Below are 9702 nucleotides of genomic sequence, written 5' to 3'. Positions count from 1 at the left end.
GGTGTATCGAGGTTCAAAGGTGCACAGCCCCCGGGGTGGTTAGGGTCTGGAAAAGGGGGGTTGGGGCGCCCGGCTCCCGATGACTCTCAGGGAAGTGAGTGCTTTCCGGGCACGCAGGTGGGAGCATCGCGCGGAGACTGGCACGGGGGTTCTCCGCCAGCTTAGACTGAAGCCAACTCTCTGCACCCAATCTCCCTCTTTCTTCGCCCAAAATCTCGCCCTCTACACCCGAAATCCATTCTCCAGGAACACCGGTTGGCCCTATGGAAGCTGATATTTACAGCCCCTGGGGGTGTACGGTTACAGCGTGGTAAAGGGACACGCGCCAACGCGCTGCCCGAGGGTTAAGGCCGACACAGCCGTCTCTTGGAAAGCTGTCCTGGTCCACCCAAACAGGCAAACTGAAACCCTGCTTGGTTAAAAATGATGGATGGATAAATAAATAGTGTGTGTTGGGAGCCTCGGAGCCAGGAAGAGAAAATTAAAACTGCTGATAATGCATGTCTGTGAGTTGCTTCTTTTTTCCTCTAGTGTTCTAAAGCTCTAGATCTAGAATTTTACCCCAAACGCGTGTGCGCAAAGAAAACTATGGGGTTGTGTTTATGGGAATACTGGGAAGTTCTGCCGGTGAATTCGGTTATTCTTTCTCTCGTGATTTTTAAGCTGCGTACTTTTTAAGAACCTTAAATTTTTGTCAAGACAACCTAACAGTTTTTGGTTGGTGTTTTTTTTGGTATTTTTTTTTAAACTAGATAAAAGTAAGTCCAGAAAAAATGTAACGACTTTCTGTTTCTGGAAAGAAAAGGAGAAAAAAAGGTAAATATGTATTTACCTAGTCATGAGTGCTAAGTGTACAAGCTGCTCATCTGGGAAACAGATTTTGTTACTGTTTTAGCGCAGAAAACAGACCTTCCATTCCGAATGATTTTTGGTGTGCCTGAGCAATGAATAACAAAGTGAATTCACATAGCTTTTCCGTTTTGTTTCCTAAAATATTTGCCTAAATATTTTATATATGCTAAACACTTCTAATTGTTTTCTCATGTTTTTCTTTCTGTTAAAATCTTTCTCAATGGTATTTTAGGAAACAGAAGGGGAATTCTGGTGTCTCAGGCACAGTGCTTTTTCTTCCGCTCAGAACAGACTCACTCATTTTTACAGGGAGATGTTTCTGTTGCTGTGTTTTTTTGGCTTTGCGTGTTCATTTGTTAGAAATAATCAGGAATGTGGGTGAGACTTGTCTTGAGAATTAGCAGCGTTTCTGTGTATGGTAAACTCTTAAGTGAGGTTGTGTTTTGCTGTCTTAAGGTTTCTTATTATTATTACGGAATTGTTTTAAACATTACTTTTGTTGTTTAAGGAGAATTTGGTTGAGGTTTGTTTGTTTGGGGTTTGTTTGTTTGCTTTTTGTTTTGCTTCCTATTCATGCTCTCAGCCTTGGCACTCTCTGCAGCATCCCAGTATTTTTGGATCGTCCTGTCTGTGTAACTCCCAAATCTCCATATTGAATATGCTTCAAGTTTTTTGGTTTAGTGTCTACCATCTGTTTGATATAGATGATGTCTACACATGTGTCTCTTTGTTGGGAAACGAGTGTTGTACCTTGTGTCACTGGACTCAGGCCAGGGCTGTTGAGGTCAACTGTAATGTCTGCGTAAATGTTTTACCGACTTGTTGAACTCTGTTAAACTTCAACTTCTTGAAATTCATCCCATGTAATTATCTGAGCATGCTTCACTGCTCGTGTTGAGCAATGATAAATGCAAATTTGAATAAAGCAACTCAGCTGATATTTTATGTGCCTTGGTGACCTTATGGTTTGCCTGATACAAAGTCCACTCCTACTAGCCAAAAGCAAAGGTAGAGAAAAGTGCAGGCGCAGCATCTCTTGTTGCGGCGCTCCGAAGTGGTTTTCATTAGGAATCTCTGGAATGGAATAGCTGTTACCTCCATCCTGCTTCAGGTGTGTGCTGAACGTGTATTTGCAATTGGTACTGATCATTACTGCTCGTTTCTCAGGGCAGTAACTGGGGCCTGCTGATGGTGGTCTGTGTGTTTTACCATGTTGCTGTTACCCTGCTTTCTCCTTTCTGTTTGTTGTTCATTTTACCCATCCTGTTTTATTCCGATAGCAGCTAGGATTTTAAGTTGTTTGAGAGGAACACTTTTGGAAATATCTTTCCTTCTCAGTAACTAATATCTTGTCTATCTCCTAGCCTAGTTTTTTTCTTCCATTCTTTCTTCTGACCCTCTCTTTCCAAATCCCTTTTCCGTTGTCATTTCTGTTATGCTCTGCCGATTTCCCTCTCGTCTCTGATTTCTTACTCTCCTCATGTATTGTTACCCAGGTTGTGGATGCTGTTTTACCAGCGTGCTTGATGAAACGGCATTCACCACTCATGGAAGAGATGCAATGCACTTCATTCTTTATGAGGGTGGAGAAGAATAAAATCCCAGAAGTTTTGGGGTTTTTTTAGTCCTTATGAGGATAAAGGTGGAAAGGAAAAAAATTAGGGGAGAAGTGTGACGTGATGGTGGATGTCTGAGAAGGGCTAGAGAAGAGAAGCGTGGTGAGGGAGTGTTTCATGGGAGGCTAAGGCTCACCCACTCCTAAATGTGTCAAGAAAAGTGTGTGTTAATGATGGCAGTTGCGCAGATATTTCCGGACCACTGGAGATTGAGGCTTACATAAGTGTCACATGCGTGGTTTGTAACAGGACTCTGGAGCTTGTGAGGCAGGTGCTTGGTTTGTATTTGTGATTGTTCAGTAAGCAAAATCCTCACATTGCACGAGAATAACACCACCTCTCCTGAGCAGCTGGAAGGTAGCGGGTTGTGTTCTGTTAAAACAGCTCGGCTCCTTGCGTTTTCAGTAGGCTTCCTGGCTGTGTTGAAGCAGAGGTGGGCAATGCCAGCGGCATCTTAGTACAAATCCATAGCAGTGAAGCTGCCAGACGGCTCAGCACTTTCCGGGAACTCTCTTCAGGGTAGGACTTCTAAGTCATTACAGGTTAGAACTGAGTTTTTACTTGTTTCCACATAAAATGCAAATGCTTTAGAAACTATTACAGTTGATCTGACACAGAGGGTGGCCAGGGCTATTGCCCGTTGGTGGAACTGTAAATTCACTTCTTCCTCTTCTCACTATGGGTCAAGAGCTTGTGCTTCTGCCCTCGGCGCTCCGCATTTACGAGGGGCGGGTGGACACAAATAGAGGTCAGAGGAGACCGGCGAGGTTGCCGTCCTGCAGTGGGCTGTGCGTTTCGTTTGCCCTGGAGACACTCGAGTGAGTGAGAGGCACGCGAGCAGTGAGCCACTGTGGCGTTGTTTGCTGAGAGCAGGTAAAAGTTAATCTCACTTTGCTGTAATGGGGGACGAAGGTGAAGGATGGAAATAATAAAAGTCGCGCAAGGGCTAAATCTGGGATTAAAGGTAGTGGAGGATCGGTGAGTTCTATGGGTGTGAGTGAAAGGTGTGTGGAAATAAGGGACTGTGCCAGGTTCATGGTTGGGATTAGGAATGAATAAATGTAGGATAGAGGAGGCAAATAAAGATGTTGAGAGGATGAACATAGTGGGCTGAGCACATCGCTGAAAGATGATCAAAGGTAAGGGCTAGAGGTGGGTGAGGGTCTCGGTCAGAGCAGCTGAACAGGCCTATGCAGTAGAATATTCAGCTCTGTGGGTGGATGGGTGTGTTACCGTATGCCTGGAGAATGATAAGGAGCTGTTTGCAGCTTCCCTACGCTGAGTGCTGTGTGCCTATATCAGTGCAGGTGATGCTGCATGTGGTGGGGCATCTGGCCTCATGCTCTTTTCTGCCGTTAAAATGCAAATAACGGAGATAGCTATATATTATTCTCCTTTTTACCTGGGCACCTAATGAACCCTATCATTTCTGTGCCCATATCTTTCCTATATTAACATTTTTTAAGAAGAATATACGCAGAGAGATAGGTGTTAACGGAGAGGAGGTGTAGCTGTACCTTGATATCCTATTGCGTGGATATCCTGCTGCGTGGATATCAAGGTACAGCTGCACCTCCTCTCCGTTAACACCTGTCTGGGGGCCGTGGCTCATAGAAGCTGTGTAAGCAACCTGTGTTTTCGGGGCAACTGGTGTGGATGTGAGAGTGTGTTGGGGTAATTTTGTAATGCTGAAAATGAGAACTCTCTCAGGAGAAAACAATGAAAATGCCAAAATGAAGACAGAAAGGAAAAGTGTGAAAAAGACCAAGAGGCAGAGCCCAGGTGCAGCTTAGAGTTCAGTCCCTCTTGTGCAGCACAAGCTTTTCTTCGGGACAAGGATGCTGTTGGAAGGATATGCCTTCACTCTGTGCTCTGATCTCTACCAGCAGCTGTTCTTAGCCCAAGATGAAATTCTCTTTGTGTGTGACACTGAACAACACTCGTGTTCTGCCACAGCATCTCATTGAGGGCCTACAAGGAAGCTGCGGGGGGACTTTTTACAAGGGCCTGTAGTGACAGGACAAGGGGTAACGGGTTGAAATTGAAAGTGGGGAGGTTTAGATTGGATATCAGGAAGAAAAGTTCTTCACAGAGAGGGTGGTTAAGCACTGGAAGAGGTTGCCCAGAGAAGCTGTGGATGCCCCATCCCTGGAAGTGTTCAAGGCCAGGCTGGATGAGGCTTTGAGCAACCTGGTCTAGGGGAAGGTGTCCCTGCCCATGGCAGGGGGGGTGGAACTAGATGGTCTTTCGGGTCCCTTCCAACCCAACCCAGTCTGTGATTCTATGATTCTAAGTGCATAAATGTTAGGGCAAAGCAGTTTTGCCCTGAGCACCCCGTTGGTGATGCTTCTTGTCAGATAGCATTTGGACTTTTTGGAGGTTTTGGGGACTCTAAATGTTGGGAACCTTCAAGCCAAATCAGAGAAAAAAAAATTTCTAATTAAAGTTAAAACTGGAAATACCGGGAAGCAAACTACTTTAACTCTTCTGCATTTGGGAAATGGAAAAACATTTACTCTGAAAGAACAAATCACTTTGATGCAGTTGTAGCACTACGTGCAGTAAATCACATCTTTTGGATAAGGTCTTGAAAAAGCATCTAAAAGGCAGAATATATATGTACAGGCTGATTTCCCTCCCCCCCCCTCCCCCCCCAACTTCTTAAGGAGAGGCCTCTTAGTAATTTCCTTTCCTGCTTTTTTTTTCTCTACAGGACGTACTGCAGCTCTGTGATTGCTGATCCATGCTTGACTGTCTCAGGGGGTCCTGACAAGATGGCATCTTCCAGACTTCCCATCCTTCTAGCATTGGCATTTTCCTCTTTGGCCTTTGTTCTTTCCCATTCAAACAGGGAGATGTGGTTTCGGGATTTCTTTCCACCTAATATGTGTCCTATAAATGCCAAAGCCAACACTTTTTATGGGATAATGTTTGATGCGGGAAGCACTGGAACCCGGATTCACATTTACACCTTTGTGCAGAAGAGCCCAGGTAAGACCCTGTGTGAGTCCGTGCACTTGGAGCACGTTGACTTAGGATTCATTTGATTTGGATTAGGTTCCAACTTCCTCAAAGAGGAGTTTTTTCCCAACACAGCATTTGGGAACAGCTGAAGATTTTGACAGTTTGCCCTTCAAGTGGTCCACTGGCAGATGATTATTGTCCGTTTGTGGTGGTGTTTTGCTGCAAAAATATATTTTTTTGTAGGTCTTTTGAGACTCAGAGGTTTAATTCTGGATATAATGGAGAGTTCTGAATTTCCACAGATTTTTGTCTGCGTGGCTGTTTAAAGGAATGTTTCACTGAGATGGAAAGAGGCTTACAGTGTTTTTGTCAAGTTGCATGTTACCTTGAATAATATCAAGAGATACTTAAATTTTGCATATGTTTATATGTCGCATTTTATAGCAAACTAAAATCAGTAAATTAAGGAGTTAGAAGCACTAAAGGTCTGAGCCATTTCCAGCAGAACTCTTTGTGCAGATGCACCACGCTGCAGTACCTCTGCTTCTGACACAGCGCAGAGGTACCCGAGTTGGCTGCACACACCGCAGGATTCGAGAGGGTGAATTAACTTGGGTGCAGTGAGCCGGCAAATTTACAGTGGTGGAAGGCTGGTCGATGGGAGTTGGCTAATAAGCCCTTCAGGGACCACACACAGTACTTGCGTGGCTTTGCGTGATCTCAGCCTTCGTTTGGAAAGACTGGTGCAAAGTCCAGCTTTGATGGACTCAGCCTGACTTGTAATATGCAATACTCAGGGATAGCTTTCAGACCCAAGCAGTGGTCACCCTGTTTGGTTTTGCAGACAGCTCAGCTCTGTTCTGTGTCTGCGACCCAGATTTATTACCTAAGGATAATCAGGAGTTGACTGTGTGTGTCTTAATATGAATCAATATTTCACAATTACCCTGGGGACAGAGAGGGAAAGAAATTTTATTAAGGTTAGGCAATAATCATACTACACGGCTATAGCTCAGTGTAGTTCACAAATGCAAAATGAACTTGCTTCTAATGATAATGTGTTCTTAATAAATTGCTTGTGAACTTGGAGGACACAAGGGAAACGTTCTGTTAAATATGTACCGGCAGTGAAGGAGCAGTGCTTGTTTTAGGAGGGGAATAGTTTTCAAGGGGAAGTCAAGGAGAGTCACTTCACGCAGGCAACCGTTCTTGAAACTAAAGAAGACGACTTGAGTTGTTGACTGTTTCCATGTAATGTGTCGTTTGTGCAGAAAATCTTCCAGAGCTGGAAGGGGAAATCTTTGAGTCTGTGAAGCCAGGTCTTTCTGCGTATGCTGATCAGCCTGAGAAGGTAAGACTCTCCTTTGTTCCCTGTGACTTGGTCTGGCCTCTGCTAATATCAGTTGGACTCTACCAGGCAGCTGGAGTATTACTAATGGTAATTGCAGAGCGTCAAGAAAAAATGTAAAGGTTCTACTGCTGGCTCTATTTTCATGAGTTAATTTCTAAACAGTGAAGTGGGAGCTGTTGTTTGACACATTTCATCAGTGGAATAATGGTTTAATTAGGTGTTTAAATGCTATATATAACTAGACTATATGCATTTGAGAATTTCAAAGAGTAATTTTTGGCTCTAGCAGCATCCATATTCATTGTTTATTTCCCCTGTAGCTACCAAATATGAGTAAAAATATGCTGCTTCTCATTTACTAGCAATTTTCTCGGTGTTTTTCTTTTGATTTAAATTTCCAATGGTGGTCAGAGTTCAAAATGGGCATATTTTGTTTTGGTCTGTTTAGTTTAGAAGGAGAGGTTTAAGGCTGCAGAGGTTTTCTTTTTTTGGTCATGTTACACTGACAAGCAAAGAGGGCTCATTTCTCTGACTCCCAAAAATGTTTTTGTGTGTGTGTGTACTGTCAGATCTACAGAAGGTAAGTTTTGTTAATAAGTTATGGAGAAGGGAAGAATAAAGATGCACTTAGCAGGTTACGTCAGCCCTTCATATTTCTCTACGTGTATTCCCCGCTTCTATCATCCGACTTCCAATAATTTATTTGCTTTGATTCTTTGCTGTTATCTTTGAAACCATGGCTTGGAAGGCAGTGCTCACTGGTATGTAGGACTCGCTTCAGTCATGCTCAGTTCAAATTTATGTATTTAATTACAGTTTTAGCTGAAGAGTGGTTTAGGTACAGGCAGTTACTCCTCTATTGCCTCAGGACTTTTGTTGTTTTCTTACATACAGAGTTTTTCAAAACACAGTTGGACATTTCCGTCTTCCACAGTCAGAAATATCAATTACCGTATAAATTTATAAGACATTAAAGTTAGGTGCAGTCGTCTTTATTTTCAGATGGGGGTGGTTGTGAATTCCTGCACGGTAACCTTGTTCCATGCCACTCTCTTGGATCAGGAGTCAGAAATGAGCAACAGAGCAGAGAGCATGCTAAAATAACCCTGTTGTGTGATACACAGGGCCAATTCTGAAGTAAGCTGCCATTTCCCAGATCCCCTGTGCTGACAGTAAGCTCTTGCACAAGCTAAAGGAGGTGTCAGAGAAATGATAGATTAGATACTCTACCTTGTGTGCTTTAACAGTCTTGGAGTTGGGGGCTAGTGCAGGGGGAGTTTCAGGTTTCTCAGTTGGCTCAGTTGCGTTCAGTGTTAGGAATTTGAGTGAGAAACTTTATGGAAAGGTGAATGGCTTCTGGATTTTTTTAAACTATCACGAGATCTTCCATTATTTCACTGAATTGTTCTTGTTTGTCGGATAGGAGAAGAATTCATCCCAAAAGAAATTTCTAGACATCTCAGGGGAGAATGTTTATTGCTAATGCCAAACTGCAATTGTTAGAGCAGTGTAAATAATTGAGAGCACAGCAGCAATGCAGGTCTCTCGTGTGGTACCCATTCGACAGCTGGCATGTTAATTACACTGTTTGCTATGGACACACTTGGAATTCTTATATTGCATTTAGTGAAATCTGCAGGCACCCCTTCTGATCTTTGCAGCTTCAGTCAGTAATTGTAATTTCATCGTACTGCAAGATGTCTGGGTTTGTCAGATACTCAGTTCTCTTGCCTCCCTCCATCCTTTCAAATAATACTTTCCACAAACTGACTTTTCTCTCGCCTGAGATATGTCTCTGAATACACTTGTCCTTCCAATGCAGACATTCTCTCTAAGGTTCTTACAAGATGTGCAGTTTTTATCCTTATCTTGAGTGTGGCTGAGGTATCTTCTGCTGCTGAGTACTGGTTCACTAGTGCTGAGGGAGAATTGGGAGGCCTATTTTTAGATGGCCTGCAGGAGGAAGCCCTAAGAAAAACAACCTTTTTTTCTTTTTAGGGTGCTGAAACTGTCAAAAGATTGCTGGACATGGCCATAGATACTGTGCCACCTCATCTCTGGAAGAAGACCCCGGTAGTGTTAAAAGCCACAGCTGGACTGCGCTTGCTGTCAGAGGAGAAAGCTCAGGCTCTGCTTTTAGAGGTAATAATAAGATCTTTTGGATGCACTAGTATTGCTCTCCTATATCATCTTTCATGACTCAGTTCTCCATTCTATTTAGCATAAGAGAATTTCAGCGGCGAAAAGTGACTGTGATCCCATGATACTATGAAAGTCATGGGCTTTACAGACTTTCTTCTATGTTCCTGAAATCCTCTGTATTGACATGGATAGAAGGCATGGGGAGAGAAACCTACAATACTTGTTTCTTTCTTTCCTGGCCCTTAAAAAAAGAAAAATTTTGTCTACTCCACGCACTTGTCTTCTCTTATACTGCTGTGAGAAAGAAAACTTCCTCTGTCACTATCACAGCAGCACAAGACTCTGTCATGGTTTAGGCCCAGCTGGCAACTGAGTAACATACAGCTGCTTGCTCAATCCTCCCCCCATGGGATGATGAGGAGAAAATGTAAGGAAAGGCTTGTGGGTCGAGACAAGGGCAGGGAGGGATCACTCACCCCGTATGGTCTTGGGCAAAACAGACTTGACTTGGGGAACAAAAATTAATTTAATTAGTTACCATTCAAATCAGAGTAGGATAGTGAGACACAAAACCAGATCTTAAAAACTCCTTTCCTTCCCACCTTCTTCCTGAGCTCAGTGTTGCTCTTGATTTCTCTACCTCCTCTCCTTGAGTGGTGCAGTGGGACAGGGAATGAGGGTTGTCATTACACATTGTCTCTGCTGCTCCTTCATCCTCAGGGGGAGGACTCCTCACACTCTGCCCCTGCTCCAGTGTGGGGTCCCTCCCACGGGAGA

The 9702-nt window shown here is 43.6% G+C and overlaps 1 protein-coding gene across 1 annotated transcript in view; it reads left to right on the top strand.

The window, feature by feature from the left end:
• The first annotated feature begins 1453 nt into the window (after nucleotides 1-1453).
• Nucleotides 1454-9702, top strand: part of ENTPD5 (ectonucleoside triphosphate diphosphohydrolase 5) — a 21466-nt gene continuing 13217 nt past the window's right edge. Inside the window, exons 1-4 of the mRNA XM_010158215.1 lie at nucleotides 1454-1621; nucleotides 5182-5459; nucleotides 6704-6783; nucleotides 8782-8925. Of these exons, the coding sequence (XP_010156517.1) occupies nucleotides 1557-1621; nucleotides 5182-5459; nucleotides 6704-6783; nucleotides 8782-8925 (567 nt within the window). The 5' untranslated portion in view covers nucleotides 1454-1556. The remainder of the gene's footprint in view (nucleotides 1622-5181; nucleotides 5460-6703; nucleotides 6784-8781; nucleotides 8926-9702) is intronic.

The sequence above is a fragment of the Eurypyga helias genome, unplaced genomic scaffold (assembly GCF_000690775.1).
Source record: "Eurypyga helias isolate BGI_N326 unplaced genomic scaffold, ASM69077v1 scaffold79, whole genome shotgun sequence".
NCBI lineage: Eukaryota > Metazoa > Chordata > Aves > Eurypygiformes > Eurypygidae > Eurypyga > Eurypyga helias.
Note: the sequence above shows the minus strand (reverse complement) of the source record. Positions and strands in the feature narration are given on the sequence as shown.